Genomic DNA, 20,273 nt, shown 5'->3' with positions numbered 1-20,273 from the left:
GTGTGTGTGTGTGTGTGTGTGTGTGTGAGTGTGTGTGTGTGAGTGTGTGAGTGTGTGTGCTGTGAGGCAAGAGCCTAGGGCAGCTGACTCATCCCTCATCGAGCCACACTACTCACAGGCAGCCATGTTGGAATCAGAAACCCTGTAGTGTTTCACTGGAGGCAATGATGAATTGATTTTTTTAATACAATTTCTGGTCTAATGACCCCTTGGAGCTGGTAACTTCGGCTAACTGTGACATTGCTTTTCTGCATTCACCATTCAGCCCTTGATGGGGTGAAAACATTTCATTAGGCCACTGAACAGCAGCCACGTTGGACTCAGAAACACCTTGGCCTTTCCACCAGGAAAAAAAATGACCATGAAACCAAACTGAATTGAACCCAAAAGAGAAAAACGCTTTTTTTCTTGATTTACTGCCTCAAAAAAAAAAAACTGTGTGGCCCCAGGGCTGGTGACTTTTAGGCAAGGCGAATCCTAGCTAGCCTCAGGGGGGGATAGGGGGGACCTCAACTCCAGGACTTTCCATGGCCTCCTGGCTTGCTGGCTCTTCCTAAATGGTAGTCTTCCTGCACTCATTCTATTTCTATGGCTCATCCTCTTCCTCTATCTATCCATCCATCATCCATCCATCCATCCTCTCTACCCACTGCTCTCCTCTAATCTCCTCTGCTGTTTTTCCCTCTGCATCTTCCACTTTCCCACTCTGACTCACTCTCTCTTTGTCCATCTGTCTTTTCCCTGTGTTCTCTCTTTCAGTAAATCCTCCTCCAGTTCTTTTTCTTTCTCAGCCTTTCCTCAGCCCGTAACCCTCTCGGCGCCAGATTAAGACATCCAGTTTCTTCACACGTTTTAATTAGTGCGGCGCGATTAATCTAATCGCAATCATGATGTCAGCCCATGCGATTATGTAACAACGGAAGGCTGTGATTTGATTAAGTAAAAAAAAATGTGCACATCTGAACGTGACGACCTATTCTCTGTTTGGGTACAGTCTGCTCATTATCTATGCCCATAATGAAGAGATGACCAATCAGTGTGTGGTCACATGACTATCCAGTGTGCAGGCCAGAGGGGGAGTTCACCACCTACTCAGGTTTTACGAGAGGTCATCAAGGTTGACAAACTCTGATAGCCTAAATTGCTGTTAAATGGCAATACAAAAGGTGACTAAGATGTTGGTTTACTCTGTTCATTAACTGGAGTTTGTGTGCATTCACTTAAAGAGGGGGATTAGGCCAATGCAGGCTGAGTGTAAGACCAATGACTCTTGCACCGTTTTTTTCCACCAGAGGAATGCACTATACTTATTCATGGCTACGAGTTAAAATAAACCTTAACTCCATGGTGGCCAAAAAGCCAGTTTCTTTGCAAGGCTGTGTTGTCCATTTTGTCCATATTTAATATGATTGGAGGTGTAAGGATACATACAATAATAATAATAATAATAATGAGTATAATCTAATGATAGCCTACACATGGGCTATAGTTCTGATGTTGACCCATTACTCACAATTAATGGAGTAAGATCTACTGCCTAGCTAAATGTATGAACATAATCACAGCATAACTTCATTCTAACAACCATTTCAGATGCAACACCAGTTAAAAGCACACCTAGAAAATGTCAGGATTAAATAGAATGTCAGGTGGTAAGCTATGCACTAGTAGCTCTCATTAATGCACTGTATAGACAAGGTGTGTTGCCTACACCTATAATTGTCTATTCTTGTGTTCACAGCAAGCAGAAAAAAAGGCTGAGCTTGTGAAAACTAGAGTCATCTCCTGCTACTTTTTCACAGGCAAAGGAGTTAGCCATTGCTAACACCACAGGAAAGCCCATAGTGGCATGGGTCCAGGGGGAAGCCCAAGTAGACTCGTGATACTTTTTTATTTTTTTTGTTGTAACCCCAATCACAAAACGCAAAACTGTCCACAATAACTCACTATATGATCGCCACATTGTGCAGCCCTAGTTTTAATATCTAACGTCTTTAAATCTTACTTGAGGTGAGTTTAGTAAGATCAAGGAAGCCGACTTCTTTTCTTGGCCCTGAGCTTCCCAGATGAGACAGGCAGGCTAGAGTGGATTGAATACTAATGCACACAAACATGTAACAGTTGCCTTGTCCTTGCTATAATATCCACTCAGCCCCCGCATATGGATTTCACATCCGTCAGACAGTTCACTTGACAAAGGAAAAGCCTTATCCTTTCTACACTGTATCTGTGTGTATCTCTGTGTATCTCTGTGTGTGTGTGTGTGTGTGTGTGTGTGTGTGTGTGTGTGTGTGTGTGTGTGTGTGTGTGTGTGTGTGTGTGTGTGTGTGTACAGCAGAGAGTGCTTGTACATTGGTCTGGTGACACTGTGGCTGAAGCGAATAGCTACCTCATCCTCGATGCTATAAAAGCATGCCAGTGGTTTTTCCACACCCAGTGACGGGCAGGACCCACTCCGTCATGGCGACCAGCGATTCCCCACAGCGTCTCACATTAATGTGCCTGTCGCGAACAGGGAGGAGAAATCCACCGCCTTCACTGATCCCACCCCCCGCCCCTGCCCCCGCGCCCCTGCCCCCCCACCGCCTTCTACACCAGTGTCCTTCAGTCGGGCTCCGGTGCTGCCAGAGAGCCCGTCACGGCACACAATGTGGGGCAAATCTTAAAAGCAGAGAGGGGGCAACGAAAAGGCCAATTGCTGGGGCTGCCTGCCTTCCTTTGTGGGGCTGCATGAGGGAGGTGTGTGTGAATGGAGGAGAGCGAACAATGGCCCAGACTTGGCATGGCAAATCCACATGAACGTTGTAAACTTGTGATGAAAGAGGGAATTAAATAAAATCACACACACACACACACACACACACACACACACACCAATCAAAGACATGGTGACTCTATGGTGACTGAATTGCCATCGGCAACAAACGCCGTGCATCAAATCCCCCTGGTCATGTGTGCCCCTTTCTCTTTTCATTAAGGCCTTGCTAGTATGACACACTACGCAGGAAGTGTGCAATTACTTCAAGTGACCCCCCAGTTTTTAAAAACACAAAGCTCCATAGAGAACCATCAGGTTCATGCCCACCTCCCTCCTCTCAATGATTGATGTCCTCGCCTGAGAAGACTGAATGGAGATTGTGTGTGTGTGTGTGTGTGTGTACACACAGTATTTTCTCTGCTGAGTGACGGCAGCAAAGGGAGACCTGACAGCTCGACTACGGCTGGGCTGTCGATTAGGTGCGTTATTTTGGAAAGCCTGAGCTCCACTGAAAGCGACAGAGTATTTCCAAAAGAAGGACCACATCCACTGATTGTGTGGAGTGGGTTTACTATGCAGAAGCTCAAGCCAGAGCATGCTGGGAGAATAATGCGCGCACACACACACACACACACACACACACACACACACACACACACACGAGGCCTCTTGTTCAGCCACACATTTGATGTACCCACTCAGCGTGTAGACAGCACTGGGAAAATGTGGCCACTGCCATATTTGCAGATAAACACACAAATACAAACATAGAGCTGCCCCTTTCACGTGACTGGTAAGCACTGATCTGTGAACACTAGGTGCAGAGTTGTTGTTGCCCAGGGCAAAGTGGCTGATACCTAGAGAAAGAGTGCAGGGTGACAGTTATGAAAACTACATTGATGGTGTGTGTGTTTTTATCCTAACAACCCGTTATATTTTGTATTGAACAGTGAGACACAAACTGAAAAAAAGAGACAGACAGACAGACAGACAGACAATCAATGAATTATATTTCTGTTGCTTTGTTTACAAATATGTTTTAGTGATGTCAATGAAGCAAATATTGAGACTTAAGGCTAAAGGGAGAGAGAGGGAGAGAGAAATAGCATGAGCGACAGAGGGACCCCCAGCCCCCCCACACACACCCCTCCTCTCCCCACGTTCGGTGGCCCGTGACTAGCTGTGGTAACCCTTGCCGCTGACGCAGCCATGTGCTAAATTACAGCTGTAGCACGCCTGCTGCAGCCGCTGCTCCCTGGCCAGCCTGACAGGATCAGACAGCCCTCGCTCTCTCTCTCTCTCTCTCTCTCTCTTCCTCGTCTCTCTCCCTCACTCGCACAGTGCATCTGTCCCTCAAACCCTCTCTCTTCCTCCCTCCCCCTCTCTCTCTCCCTCCCTCCCCCTCTCTCTCTCTCTCTCTCTCTAAGTTGCACTGTATCTCTCACTCAACCCATTCTACTCTTCCTTCCTTCATTTCCCCCCCCCTCACTCATACTGTATATCTGTCTATCAAGCTCTCTCTCTCTCTCTCTCTCTCCTTCTCGCATCCCTCTGTCCATCCTGTCCTCCATCTCTCCCTCACTTTTTCCCCTCTCCCTCATTCACACTCTTACCCTCAAGTACTCACCCTCATTTCCCCCTCATCTACCTTCCCACTTCTCTCTACCCCCCCTAACATTATTCCTCCTCTCTTCTGCCCTCTCTCTAGTCTTTCGCTCTCCTCTCCTGTCATCTCCATCATTCTCGTTTTGGCTCTTTTTTTCTTGTTATTCCTCTCACTCTTGCCCTCTCCTTACCCCCATAAAACTTGCTGCCTCGTTTTTTTGCCTCTTCTCTCCTCTCTCTACTCCCTTCGGCAGATGTATCCCTCCTCTAGTACATCTCTGTGCTCCTCTAACGACGTTGTGGGTGGGAGAGAAAGAGAAAGAGAGCGCAAAAAAAAAGATAATAATGGGAGGAACGAAGCGGGAGAGAAGAAAAGGCCATCATGAAACAGGTGCTGCCCTGACAGCACCATTAGAGGAACGGGTGTTAAGACTACAGGGAGCCTTCTGTGCTACTTCTAATGAAGTTCTCTGGGTCTCGGGGCTGTGGCTGTGTGTGTGTGTGTGTGTGTGTGTGTGTCAGATATATATATATATATTTATTTTTCTGGGAGCTACCAAAAGTAAGTACAAAGAATGACATAACTAACCTTTTCCTTCACCAAGTAACTCAATGAAGTTTATGAACTCCAAAAAAATCTTCTCTCTTTTTCCAAACAAAGATAGAGAGTAAGAGCAGGACAGAGCAAGAGAGAGCATGCGCGAGAGAGCGAGAGAGAATGCGAGAGAGAGAGAGAGAGAGAGGGAGAGAGAGAGAAAGAGAGAGAGAATCATACTTTGAAATGCTATCTCTGCTCTAAAAGTCTTTGAGCGGAGCGCAAGCCTGGTCTGCGGGATGCGAATAATGGCCTTTAAGTAGTGGCTTTTAGGAGACTGCTCACCGGATCAGACGCCAGTCGACCCTTTCACTGGGCAGCATGACGCCACAGTCTACCGTCTCCAGCGTCCCGCGCCTCCTAACCAAATCACGGTCCTTTCAAAAGCAACAGAATCCAGCAGCATTCCGACCTCCAGTCGCTTTTAAAGCACCGAAGCGCTCCTCCGATTTCCCCCTCTCTCATCTTTTGTGGTTATGAGGTGAATGAAGAGGAAGAATGAAGTCTGAAGAAGAAAAACGAGTGAAGGAAGACAGGATGCCTCGTTGGAGGCCGGGTGCCATGACGCTTGCTTATCAGAGATGTTCTACCTGTCAATCATCCAGGGTAGGGGGAGGGGGGAAGGGGAGGGGCAGAGTGACAACTGGCAGTGACAAAAGAGAGATTTTTATGATGGGTACCAAGCTTGCTATAAAAAAGATGAATGGGAGGACAGGCAAACAGATGAGGGAAAAAATAGCTTCAAAGAGAAGCTGCTGCTTTTACCTGCAACAATTCACTGTGTGAAATGGCTAGGGTTATAACAGAATACTGCATCGAGAGAGAGAGAGGGACACAACCTTGTTACCTCAAGACTACATGTATGGAAAGTCTTTCTATCAAACAAGGACATGAAGGAAGTCTTTATCCAGCCATTTTAAACCAGAATGTTCACAAACCGTGGAGAATTAAATCAACTGTATTTAATAAAGATGACTAGTTCGCCATGCTTGTGCCTCTTGCTGACCACAAATCCACCCTTCATCATAATACCTGTGACTAGAGAGAACAGCAGACCGAAGCATGGCCCGACAACATACAGCCACCATGACAAGCGGTGAGATCTACCCCTTACTTAATTTCTTCTTCGAGAAACCCAAGGGAGGCATTTAAAAAAAAATGCAGCTAATCAAATCATTGCCAGTGTCTCAACGGGGTCAGCTTCTCCCACCAGGTATCTAGGATGAACTGCCGTTGAATAATGGATGATTAGGATTTACTTAGGAAGACACACTCCCTCCGTCTCTCTCTTCCTCTCTCAGTGTCCCCCTCCCCCTCTCCAAGTATCCACTTCTCCTGCTACAGTATTCAGGCAGTAGCCCATAACGTTATGCAGTGGCAACATGCAAAAAAAAAAAAATACTCTACAAATTCATGGCTGCTACAGGAGAGGACAGTAATCCTGGACACGCTTAGGGATGAAAATAAACAGCAAACATACACAGGGACGGGCAGGAAGAAGAGGGTTGGAGAGGACCACATGAATAAAAGCAAATCAATAATGCATGCAAGTGCAGCCGAGTGGTCCCAGCTAAAGGAAGTCTGAAGCACTCGCTAGGGTATGTGTGTGTGTGTGTGTGTGTGTGTCTGGAGCACTACACAAGCTGCACAGCTAAGGTAAGGCACTGGAGGACAGGGTGGGGAGTCCAAGAAAATGGGGGATCAAAAAGTGTGTCTGTGTGTTTCATGTGTTTGACAGCAAGAATGCATGTGTGTGTGTTGAGAGCGAGAGAATGAGTGTGTGTGTGTGTGTGTGTGTGCGCGCATGTGTGTGTGTGTGCACGTGTGTGTGTGTGTGAATGTGTTTGACAGCAATAATGTGTGTGTGTGTGTGTGTGTGTGTTGTTGAGAGGGACAGGATGCGTGTCCGTGTTTGTGTATGTGTGTCTGAACGTACACATTTGAATAGAGTACAAACACCCAGGGTAAGTGACAGCAAGAGAAAGAGAATTGAGCTGCTGGAGCATCTCACAAACACAGCACCCATCAGTAAGGCTGAGGACAAACAGCACACAATAGCAGAAACTCAGCACTCTGGCAAGCCACACACACACACACACACACACACACACACACACACTCTCAGGAAAGGCCTCAATTAAAAGGGCCTAGGGGCCAGGCCAGCACCTGGCTGTCCAATCACCGCCACTGCAGCTGGATTCAATAAGAGGCCTTCAAAAGTCCACTCTCTCTATGTCAAGCGCGTGTGGGAGAGTGTGGCTGAGCTGAGGGGAAACAAACAGCGTGTGGAAAACATCAGAATTGGAGTCACATGCCTTGGCTAAACGAATAAGTTATCCAGCAGGGCTGGAGCAGTGTTTGCTCCCCTCGCTAACTTGTGAGTTAGCGGCGAGCCGGGAGTCGAGGCTTACTGCTAGCACTGGACTCTTGGCTCCGAGTCTCAAAAGTGCCTTTAAAGCCCAGGCTGACCCAATCCTCCACAGACACCCACACATAACACAAACACAACACAAACACAACACAAACATAACACACACGCACACAGCAGCAGGGCGTCTACCAACATGCCCCTTCCCATGGCAACTTGCAAGCAACATATAAAATACACCACCCACCCTAACCATGAAAAAACACATCAAGCAAAATCAAGACACAAAATGGAGAAGGCCAACACAAAAACAAACCAGCAGGCAATGAGAGCTGACATGATTGTGCTCCCTTCCTGAGAGGAGCCCAATGAGAGAAAGAATGATACTGCTGCTCTCGGCATGCTGCTCTTGTTGTTTTTGTTGTTGTGTGTGCGTGGGGTCTTGGCAGACGCTCAGTATGATGCTAGGATAAAGGTTAAACATTAAACAAAGTTACTGAGGGGGATGGTCTCTCTCAGAGAAACACACACACACGCCTACCGTCTGCTGCACTGCATATGACGTGCCACCAGAAATCCCCCAGGCACACGCGCACCCGCACGCGCACACGCACAGCAATTTTCAAAGAATTCCGAGGGAGGGAAAATACCGACCCAGCAACATTGAAACGGAAGTTAAAGTGTTGCAATCAGCATCTTTCCAGTGAATTCAAACTTCATCAAAACTACAATCGTGCATCTCTCCCTCTTTTTCACTGGCTCTTTCACAGACAAATGGCCAACAAGAGTTAGATTGTGAGAGAGAGAAAGAGAAAAAGAGGGAGAGAAAGAAAGAGAAAGAGAGAGAGAGAGAGAGAGAGAGAGAGAGAGAGAGAGAGAGAGAGAGAGAGAGGGCATGCGTTCCGTTAAAAGCAGCTGCACTTTGTCCTACTTTTTTCCCCTCTTTCCCCCTTCCACAAACATTCACATTTCCCTAATCTAAAAGGGAGGCCCAGCAGGAACTAATGAACACATGGAGATGGAGGAAAGAGAGAGGGCAGGGTGAGAAGAGGAGAGGAGAGAAATCACATGACAAAGAAAGGGGAAAAAAGCAACTAAAATACCCATCTCTCTGGTTACTGCTCATCATGTGCCCGCCTACACACACACACACACACACACACACACACACACACAGAGAAAGACCCACACACAGCCATCCAAAGGGTCAACCATACAGAGGTCAAAGACACTCATGCAGACAGGGCAACACATAACAGGGAAAACTTGTGGGAGGAGATGGGGAAGAAGGGCAAGTGTTGAAGTAGTTTCACAGCACAGTGAAAACCAGAGAGAGAGAGAGAGAGAGACAGAGAGAGAGAGAGAGAGAGAGACCCGTGTCAAAAAGGCTGAGGCTGGACTGAAAGAGGAGAGAAGGAAAAAGTTGGAGGGGGAAAAAAAAGGATCTGGGCAACCCTTCACACAAAGAGCTCAGTGAAGAGCCCCCGGGGCAGGCTGGCCATCATGGCCCCACAGGAAGTCAAACTGGGCCGTAAAACAAGAGCAGGAGATCAGCCAGTGCTCACACATACACACACACACACACACACACACACACACACACACACACACACACACACACACAAGCACTCGACTCTTGACATGACGCTTTTTTTCTTTTATAGCGTAGGCATTCACTAATGACATCATGCTTTTTTAAACTGTACCCCTCACCCCAACTCCCCCATGTTTCTAATACTCACTCTCTCTCTCTCCTGTGGGCATTTAAATGCCAAAGAAAATGTTTGCGTTCCTGTTTAACTTCTCACCCTAACAAAAGGGGGCGATCGGCCAGACAATGCAGCCCGCTCCAAGTCTGGGGTGGCTGAGGGAGAGTGTGTGACTGTGTGTGTGTCTGTCTGTCTGTGTCTGTCTGTCTGTGTGTCTGTCTGTCTGTCTGTCTGTGTGTCTGTGTGTCTGTCTGTCTGTGGGGGGGGGGGGGAGGAGGGGGGTGTAGAGTTATCTGAAAGTGGCAGCGCTGGCTCTCCAAATCTCCCTGCCTGCAGAAAATCACCCCTGGCAGCCGTGTAAACAGCACCCCTCGTCTCATAAAACTACCAATGCTACTGCAACCCCCAAAGCCCTCTACACACACACGCACCCGCACACACACACACACACACACACACACACACACACACACACACACACACACACACACACACACACACACACACACACACACACACACACACACACACACACACACACACACACACACACACACACACACACACACACACACACACACACACACACACACACACACACACACACACACACACACAGGTCTTGATCTGGCCTAGGCCTGAAGTAGGCCAACTCTTCTGCCCACTGACCCAGCTCTTATGAGCACGCTTTGTCAGGTGCTCGGTGGCAAGAGGGGCCTTTAGGCAGCGAGGGTGACACACAGACGAACATGCATGTACACACACACACACACACACACACACACACACACACAGACACAGACACAGACACAGACACACACACACACACACGGAGTGGGAAGGGGATAATGAGCGCAAAAGCTGAGTTCATTCACACCACTCACGCCGTGCCAAGCAGGCCAATCAGGCAACGCAGACAAAAGACTGAAGGGCTCCCAAAAGAAAGCGTGGGGTGGGGGGGGTGGGGAATGGGGATTAGAGATGAACACACAGGGATGGACAGACATGGAGGGGGGCAAAGTGTGTGTGTGTGTGTGTGAGTAAACATTACTTCTCTACTAGTGTTCATAAAGAGCGCTCCACCGCAAGCACATCCTCATCACCTACACGGCAGTTTAAGCCTAGCACCGTTATTAAGCATTTCATCCGACTCAGAAACCAAAACAAAAGCTCAACGGTTTATGTGTGTGTGACACATTAAACGTTATTTAAGTGCCAAAGCTGGTCTTTCGGCTGACTTTGTCCATATTAAAACTGACAAAAAATGTAAAATAAAATGAAATAAGAACACGAGCCATGACTCACCCAATCATACTTCCCCTAAGCCAGCCGAACTAGCGGGGTGCCTGTCTGCTGCGGAGTCGTGTCTGGCTTGACACGCTAGAGGCTAGTGCTGCTGTAGCTGAAGCCAGGAAATGAACTCCTTCCCTGGGGAGCGAGACAATGAGACGTCCCTGGAGACACTGAGCTCTGGGAGTCTTCTTCTCCTCCTCGGTCTCCTCCACCGGGGGAGTCAAGGGCGCTCGGCTGACACTGAAGCGAGGTCAACTCCGCTGATGGCAGTGTGAGGGCCTCATGCTCGATTTCAGTCACCTCGGCTCCTAACAAGCCTCTCCTAACGACTGTGACCCTTTGGAGTCTAGACCCGGGGAGGGAAGCGGTGGCCCGCTGCCATCGTTTAGTGCATCACCGCACTTAATAACAGGGGGTGAAACAACCCAATCACAGGTCACTTGTCAACTTCCAGAGAAGGACGCCTTTGGCCAACTGTCCTCCACCCTCATCCATCCATCCATCTACCCACACACACACGCTCAGAGCAGAGGTACCACTCAGCCTTGCGCTCTCATTAATGCATGCCCCCCTCGGGCTCCCGCTGATGGCCTCCCTGATAAAAAGGCCCTGGCTGCCTCGCCCTGGAGAATTCGCTCCTTTCCATTACTGCAACCTCAATTGCCTCCTCCAGCCCTCCTTCTGCATGTTCTTGTGTTTGTTCCCCCTTGCTTTGTTCTAATTTGTTTGTTTTCGGTGTTTTGTTCTCAATGGCCTTAATGGCCAGACTCGTGGGTGAGGGGAGAGCAGTCTGGCTAAGCAGTCAAAGCCCTTGACTGACGACCCACATAGATCAGAAAGGTGTGTGTGTGTGTGTGTGTGTGTGTGTGTGTGTGTGTGGAGGGGGGGTACACTCTCGGTAAAGGGGCGACCACCAGCAGGGCTGACACAAAGCTGGTCCTCAGCGTGGTGTCTGCATGTGTGTGTTTCTGTGCCTGTGTGTGTGTGTTGGAGGGTGGGGGATTTAAAGGGTGGGAGGGGTCAAAGCTGTCATAAGACCACGCTGTCCGTCTGGCCTTCTATGAGGGGGGGGCACTTTGCCACCGTGGTAATCCCCCTCCTCCACCCCCTCCTCTCTCCAAGAATGCAGCCGTGTCTCCCTCACACACAGAGAGGAACAGACAGTGGGGTCGCGACCTCTACGCTGCACACAAACACACCGCGCAGACCCCAGGAGCCGACGGAGCACAGATGACATGGCAAAGTGATGGGGGACAGGAGGGATTGGGGAGACACACTGTGTGTGTGTGTGTGTGTGTGTTGTGGGGGAAGGTAGGACAACACAACGACCAACCGAGGAAGACCGCAAGTTCACAATACCTCCAGAGGATGTGACTTCACATCTCACACTGTATCTTGGCAAAAACTGCCTCTGAAGTGAGCATGTGACAGTGGCAGAGCGAAATTCTAAAATTCCTTCCATGACTACACTCCAAACACCCCACACACATAGTTCATGCACACCCCAAAAAAAAAGAAAAGAAAAAAAAGGAGCACAACCCCTTAGCCACTTAACAGATGGGATCCTGCGATAAGATAAAAAAAACTAAAGGCAGCCACACAACGTGACACGCAGAAATCATATAATCTCACACGGCTAATTAAGCAGAACCTCATACCCGCTAATTACCTTGGCATTACCATTCTTCATGCAGTCGAGATCTGCTGCTTTATTTAAGCACACAGAAGGAGGGAGAGAGTGGAAGTCGGTGAAACAGGGAAATAGTAAGTTCATGAAAAATTCATAACTGATTAATGCAACAGTGAAAACAAAGTGGTGGCTCAGTGAGCATGGCATCACCTAGACGATACGTGCGCAGCAAATAGCAGATCATTTATGAATACACACTAGTGCATCCCTCCACAGCAAGGGAGGAGTTAGGATTGAACTAAAGGTGTGTTTTTCTTAATAAGTAACAATGTACAGTATGTGTACATTAAATACAAATATATTCACACGGGATGAATAACACAGGCAAACACTGTGTTAAATATATAAATGTATAAATATATATATAAATATATATGTGTGTGTGTGTGTGTACAGAGTGATGTCATCCGAGTCAGAGCGCTCTGACAGGGTCACGACCTGACAAATGATGCATCCTGGCATTTCAACTGATCGAGCAAAGAAAAGAAAAAGAAAGAAAAATCCCTCTGTCATGAAGCCCATGGCCAGGAGGAGAGTGAGCAAGAGGGAAAAAGAAAGAAAGAGAGAGAGAGAGCGAGAGAGAGAAAGAAAAGAGCGAGAGAAAGAAGAGAGAAATATGGCGTCAGTTATCATGGCCTGACCTTGAGTGGCGGGACCGTGCGCTGCGAGTGCAGGGGTGGCGGCCCTACAAAGTCAACACGGGCAGCTGGTCCTGGTTAGGCATTACATGGCAAAGATCAGAGGGAGGCAGTGGCCATTAGGGCCCAGGCACGGGGGCTGGAGGAGTGCGGGGAAAATCCAGCATTACCCAAACACACACACACACTTCCTACTCCTCTCTGGGCGCCAAACAATGCTGACCTCGTTTTTGCAAAGAAGAAATTTAATTTGCTTGGGTTTGCAGAGGAATTGCTTAGCACATGGTCATGCGCACGCATGCACACACACACACACACACACACACACACAACGTAGATATTTGCTCTGATATCAACACAGACACCAGATTGCAGCAGAGGGATGTCTAGTCCCAGTGGGATGAGATTAAAAAAAAGAAAGAAAAAAAAGAACATACTCTCCCCCATTTCACCATCTGCATTTGATCAGTGCAACATCTTCCTACAAATCATGGCTAAAAAACGATTATGTCTCCCCCGTTCATTCTTTCCCTCTCTCTCTCACTCCCCCCTTTCGCCGTCTCTGCCTCTGCCTCTCACTTGCCCAATGCTTCAGACTGGGCCAGGCCCGCCACATTGTTGCACATGGATGAATGCTGCTATTGTTTACTGATGCCTGGCAATGGAAAGTTATTCCAGGTGGCGCATAACCCAGTTGCCTGGCAGGGACGAAGCTTGACTGGTACCCAGGACCTGGGCAGACAAATGAATGGATGGATGGATGGCTGGATAGATAGTGGAGTTGCCACTGTGGCCATGGCTGCTGCTGCTGGGGATTGTGGTGGAGAAGGGAAAGTGGATGGAGGAAAGGGAGGTGCGTGATCATGAGAGGAATAGAGGAGAGTGCGCAGGAGGGGCGAGGGTACAGGAGGGCGAGAACAAGACAGAGAGAGAGAGAGAAATTGCGAAAGACAGGCCTGACAGGGACTATGCAAGAGGTCAATAAAGGGAAATGGAGACTGAGGAGGAAAGAGGGAGGGGAGTGAAAGAGAAGAATGACTGAGGAGGAGTGTGTGTGTGTGTGTGAGAGAGGGAGGGTGAGCAAGAGGCACACACAGATCCCAGGGCGTCTTTCTGCTCCGGTCAAGGTCAAAGGTCATGCAGTCAAAAATCAGGGTTCAAAGGGGCAGCGGGGAAATGCGGCTAGAAGGGCTGGGCTCTAGCGGTGGCACCGCCGCTGTGGCTGAAGAGTTCCTCGGTGCCCACGGAGCTCTGCCAGAGCGAGCCGGTTCAATCGACCGGATTCAATTTGGCCTCGGAAGCCCTGGGATCGTGTCACTCGCCACTGATTACACTGGCACTGATTACGCAGTTCTCACACAGCTGCCTGGTATTGTGTGTGTTTGTGTGTGCCAGGATTGCAAAATCTCTGGCAGAGTGGAGAACACAGGTCAGGAAAGGTGCCACAAGCTGAATTGACATTGCTTCTCTATTCCGTTCGTGAGGGAAGGCTGATGGGCCAGGGAGACTCTGACAGGCTGGCAAGAAATGGCGCATTCGTGTGTGTGTGGGGTGAGGGGGGGGGGTTGTGACATCGAGATAAAATGGCTGGGGCCATACTTCTCCCACTTCCAAACACAATTTCAGTTTCTATCGATTTTGCTGCCATCAGGGAGTGCATCTTGCTCTCTTCAACAGCCACTCTCTGACAGTGCTGGTATTTTCTGAGTAAAACGTATATTGAGTAAAGACCTGGCAGTCAACTGCCTCTCTTTGGATGACTTGCTCATCTCAGATCTATAAAAGCAATGTGGAATCATTCAAATGTAGTTTAAAGGCCCTATTTTATTCAAAATGACTACAAAAAGAGACACTATACTCAAATATTGTCAGCTGAGTCCCATTCCAACATCGTTTGTTTCGTTGTTTCAACATTGCTTAATTCTCAGGGAAATAAGACGAGCCCCAGCACATCCTGGTTGGACTGCAATGTCATGTGCGAAGTGGGCTGAATACCTCCAGAAGAGGATAGGGGGAAGGCGGGCGAGGTGCTGTCCGAGTGATTTACACTTAACGTGGAGAAGTAATTGAGTGGTTTGAGAGCTCCTTTCACGCGTGAAAGGGAGCAGGGGGTTAGTATATGACGAAGAAAGATCATAACCCGGCGGTGTTGCGCAGATATCGCATACACTTGGTCAATAACGTTCGGGATATAAAACCCCGCTACTCTCATTTGGTTGGGTAAACACAGGCAGACAGACTCTCTCTTTCACTCACTCACACACACACACACACACACACACACACACACACACACACACACACACACACACACACCCCTTGGGGGTGACTATAGTGCGCAGAGAGTGGGCGGCTCAGGAATCTTAACTACTAAACCATTTACATTACCACCTCACTTTAAAGGTTTACTCGTATAGCCTGGGGGCTCATCTGGACTGTTCAAAAACACTTTCATATGAGAAAAAGTTTACCCTGTCAAAACAGTGGCATGATTACAGCTACACAGTTACAACTGACGCTATGGGGAATTACACGAGTCGGGCAGGATTTTAATTATGCCATGTCATACATAATTAAAGACTGACGTAAAAACATACTTGTCATATTCGGTGTTGTCCCTGTCGCAGCGGGCGTCCTTATGTTTCTGCCAATCCTTGCCGTGCTTGCAGGTGGTGAGAAGTACCACGTCCTCGGCGTTATGGACGTGATATAAGGCATTCCTTGTGTCCGACCCAATCCCGGTGAGATAACGCTTCCCCTTGAACACTAACATATACTTCCTAAAAGGTGGAATGATGTTGTATTTCAGAAAGCCCCTATCCCCCCCGGTCCTCGGGTGATCCTTGGAGAACAGCGGGATGGACACGTCGAAGTTGGGTCTGAAGTTCTCAGTGCTAATGCTCGCTTTGGCCAACATGGCCTGACCAATGTCAAAACCCAGGTCTTCCGTGTAGTCCGGCCATGTCCCCGAGTACAAGTTAAATATAAGGTGATTCCTACCATTGTTCCAAAGCTGTAAACTCTGGACCTTGGTTTTCAAATTGTGCACATACTGCGGTGAAAGCTGGTCGCGGTCGAGTGTATCCAAGCCCAACACGAACAGACAAGCTTGACCCGGGTCGGATGTATACAACCTGGAACTCTCAATAGTCGACAAAATGTTCAGATAACTTTCTGAGATTTTCTCTCCCTTCTGTTGAGGATATACGTAAACTTTAAATCCGTTTCTTTGACACAGGGATAAATCAAAGCAGGATTCCATACGACACTTCTTGCCCTTGTAAACGCTAGAATTAACGTCCCTTTTTTGTCGTGGGGATATGTGGAGGTTGTACTCCACGGTGTCCGTTTGATCCCAGGGGTTGAAAGGTTGTAAAGGGTCCGAAAAGTGTGGCCATGGTTGGTCGGAGCGATAACCATTGCGGCTGCGATCATGCCGGCTCCTGCTGGTCGCTGGAACTTGGACACCCCCAAAGTAGAGCAAAAGAAGACATAGGCCAGCCGAAAGCAGGATTAAATATCGTTTTTTGGCCTGCATGTGTCCTGGCTGCTGGGTCGAGATGTTCACAAATAAATCTTAAGTAGCCCGAAGTTTGGCTCTCACCACCTCCAACAACACCGCTCCGCCATCTTCCAGCCTGCAAGGATTTCCAACTCGCCTCTTCCCTCGTCTTCGGATTCCGTTCCCGTATCAAGCGATTGATCCAGGGCATGTGGGCGATTTTACTTGTGTTTCCTCACTCCCCCTCTTCTATCTGACTGTAACATTCTACGACGCAGTGACTTTGAGATAGTGGATCTCGGCGAAAACAAACAAACCAGGTAAGGTAGGCTACTCGCTGCTTCGCTCTCCCCTCTCCAATAGATTTGTGCCCGTTTCACAGGTCAGCTCTCTTAACAAGCGTCGGACAAGACTTCCAACCAAAGACTTACGGCAGTTATCGGCTCACTTTGTCTCGGGAGAAACCCGCGGAGGAATCATACTATTTGGATGTTAACTCGTAAAAATACCGATAAGGGGGTTTAAAGCATTCGGAGTGGTAGCGTTAATATCCAGATGTCCAGCACTAGATTCGTCCGGTTTCGGTGGCTTTCCTGGACGGTGGGTCACTCCATTGACCCCGACGTATATTCATTAGGCATAGAAGAATCGAGGGGAAGCTTCTTATGTGGAGAATTGTAGCCGCACGAATCCCTGCATTGCTCTTACTTCCATTCTCTCGGCAGACCCTCACGCACGCAAGTACAAGGTCCTCTCATTGGGACAGTGGTTCTCGAAACAAGACAAGATTCAACAGATGCAACGAACGGAAATTATTTTCACACTTGGTTAGCACTTCAGAAATAATACAAACGAGACCCCATGATCGGTGTGCCCAATTTCCAAATGCTCAATTGTTCCGATTGTTACTCTGTTACATTCCAATCCCGACACGACGGCAGTTTACGTGACATCCCATCATGGTGCGTTAGCCCGTCTCATTGGTCCACAGTAAAGACCGGAAAAGGCGGTGCTTCCGCTGCACCCATTCATGGCCAGTGCAAGTGGCTCTGAAAATCCTATGAAGTTTATTTAGGCAAAACTGAGATTCATAACATGCTGACAAAACAAACTTGATCCCCTTGTCGCATTCGTAATTTCCCATTCAAAGGCGTAGACTTTTTATTTTTTCCCGGAGCAGATTGTTTGTGTCAAATAATTAAATGAATTATCTTAAATAATACGAACAATGGGTGGTGTATATATTTAATTTCTTATAAATATGTGGTTAAAGTTAATGAGAATACGTTTTGAATAGAAACGTAAAATGTCTGTAATTAGAATCCTCTACCCTCTCCTTAGATTTAAAACACTGAGTGAAATTACAAATAACTAACCTCACACAAAAACAACAGTGAATCAACAACACAACTTTATGCAAGGGCACAGAATAGCCCAACCACCATTTTACAGCCCCTCTGGGTTCTTAGGCTGAGGAGGTCAAACTCATTTTTATCAACTAATTACCCAGAGGACGGGGTGAGAGGCAGGGCAGACATATGAAGGGCTGCCTGGGAAAAGGGCCAGGAGCCTGGTGGTAGACAGCTCTGCTGGATGTGCCAACGAGGCCGGCCTCTCTGTCAGACATCCGACACTTGACATGGGATGGCACCTCCTGCAGAGCAGTGGCCCCCTCCCCTGGTGGAGAAAAGGGAGCGCTTCCAGATATACCCCACCACTCAACACCCCCACCCCCCCATGCTCCAACTACCACCACCCCCCTGCCCAAAAAAACACCCTGGCCCTGGACACACTCCCTCTCTTCATACTCTCAGCATACCAGGGTGAGGGATAGGGAGGGGAGAGGAGGGGAGGGGAGGATTGAACGTGGAAATGAAAGTCAAGAAGCCGTGGTGGCTCAACTGCATATCTCCTCCTTACAAAAGACCTCATAATTACTTATTAATTGCAGTAATCAATAACGGCTAATTACATTTCATTATCTTCATTTTTTACTGCAGGAACCCTTTTTTCTTGAGGGACAGATGGAGAATGGACGAATGATGGCATGGGGTTTCTGTTGTCTAAAAGAGGGCGAATCGACTGAAGGATTAGAAAGAGCAGCTTTTGTTCTACTTTGTTTGTGTGTACTCCCATGGTAGGATAACTCCAAGCTCTTCTCCTCGGCTCCTCTTTACCATTGGCAGTCGGTGCATCATCAGGGTCTGCAAGTTTTTGGGGCGACCGCTGTAAACAAATACCCATGTCCTGCTAAGGTTCAGTGAGCTCCGAGGAGGAGGAAGACAAAACAGCCTTTGAGAGTACCCAGCCCACTCTTGATCTGACACAGATAACCCCCCCTCCCTGTACCCTACCCCCCATCCCTTACCCACTGGGTGATGTAACTCACTGTGATCCCCAGCCATCTTGGCGAGACAAATGGTTGTGTTCGGCGGAACTCAACACTACAACATCAGGCAAAGCACCAGACATAGCCCAAACAGACACACACAGACACACACAGACACAAACAGACACACACAGACACACACACACACAGAGATGCTAGCACACACACAGACACACATCAATGTGGGAACAACACAACACAACACACACATACACATGAAACATGTACAACGAATGATGGATGCACATAGAGGCATGCCTTCTGTACATAATGCAATCAAATCATACATTAAAAATAACTAGGCCACTGCCTTGACGGTTGATAGAAATTCTACCGGCAGGGAGTATGATGTATTTTGCAATATGTTCCTATTTCGGTAAGAGCTAGACAACTGGTAATATCTTGATCTGGGACACGTCACATTCTTTTTTTTTTTTCCTACATAATTTCGAAGCCCCTGTGAAACACACTATTATATATTTATGGAACGCATAATGAAATATGTGAGGCTTGGACTTCCACAAGCAGAAAGAGATGGAATATGCATTAGCACGGCTTGTTATGCACGATGCATCATACGAAAGGTGCCATCAGGTGCCTTAGCTCTGAAGTTACTACCTCCATGATCATACTGGTACTTTCTTGTATTGTTGTCCTGTCTTGTCCCTTTGTTCTGTTCTATGTTCTATTTGTAATGCTCCAGCCTGCATGGAGAATACCAATCTAAAATCCTAGTACCTGTGTACATGGCGAAATAAAGAAATTGAATTGAAGTTTGGCATTGGCAACGTTGCTGTCCGTGCCACACATACTGCCATGCCCGTGGGAAAGCTGCTGCTGCGGCGGCCGCTGCTGTGGAGGGCACAGAGCAGGCTCTGCATGACTAATGTTACCATGGTCACTGAGTAGGAGTACAGTCTTCAAGTTTGGATCCTCTTGTTCTTCACTGCTGCTGCCTGAGGGCATATGAATCTTAAAAATGTACTCCTGTGATCTTTCAAAGAGAGGCCTGCCTGCATTCTTTGTGTGTGTGTGTCTTCCTCTGTGTGTGTATGAGTGTGTGGGCTGGTAAGATACCTCCTTTCCTTATTTATTTCGAATGAAGTTTACTTGCTAGAGCAGAGGTTACACTTGGCAAAGTGACTAAGTTAAAATGTTGGGGGATGTAGGAGGAGAAGAAGAAGGATGAGCAGAAGCTCAGTGCAGTGCTACACTATGGATCTCCTGCTTTCTTTCTTTCTCTCTTTCTTTTTTTCTCTCTTTCTTTCTTTCTTTCTTTCCTTTATTTCATTCTTGCAGATCCCAGGGAGACAGAGATGGCCAGCGGTAGATGTTGTGATGGGCTTTTGTCCTCATTAAAAATCAGAGCGCCTGACTTCTGATCCCATTCATTTGCATTCTGAGCCAATTTTATCCCTTTTTTCCTAGATACGGATTTGGGAGTCAGCTGGTAGTGTAGAGGTTGATTTTAGAGGAGATCCCTTCCCCTCTCTCCATCCTCTCCTCCCCATTCTGATAGATATTTCTTGAGGCACAATTTTTTTGTACTTTGTTCTCGTGATTAAAGGTAAATGTCTTCCGCACCGTGCTGACAAGGTTGAAGAGAAGGAGATTCAAAAGGCTGATCACTCTGATGGATAATCATTGTTGAGTTACATTTTGGTAGATTCCATTTGACAACTGAGATGCTGTCTGCTGTCTCCAAACATATACACGCTCTAAACGG

General features: G+C 47.8%; 1 protein-coding gene across 1 annotated transcript in view; it reads right to left on the bottom strand.

The window, feature by feature from the left end:
- ext1b (exostosin glycosyltransferase 1b) overlaps window positions 1-17,018 on the bottom strand; it is a 67,249-nt gene extending 50,231 nt beyond the window's left edge. The window contains exon 1 of the mRNA XM_080837925.1: window positions 15,254-17,018. Coding sequence (XP_080694051.1) covers window positions 15,254-16,194 — 941 coding nt within the window. The 5' untranslated portion in view covers window positions 16,195-17,018. The remainder of the gene's footprint in view (window positions 1-15,253) is intronic.
- Between the last annotated feature and the right edge of the window lie 3,255 nt (window positions 17,019-20,273).

The sequence above is a fragment of the Sprattus sprattus genome (genome assembly GCF_963457725.1).
Source record: "Sprattus sprattus genome assembly, chromosome: 4".
In the NCBI taxonomy this organism is placed as follows: Eukaryota; Metazoa; Chordata; class Actinopteri; order Clupeiformes; family Clupeidae; genus Sprattus; species Sprattus sprattus.
Note: the sequence above shows the minus strand (reverse complement) of the source record. Positions and strands in the feature narration are given on the sequence as shown.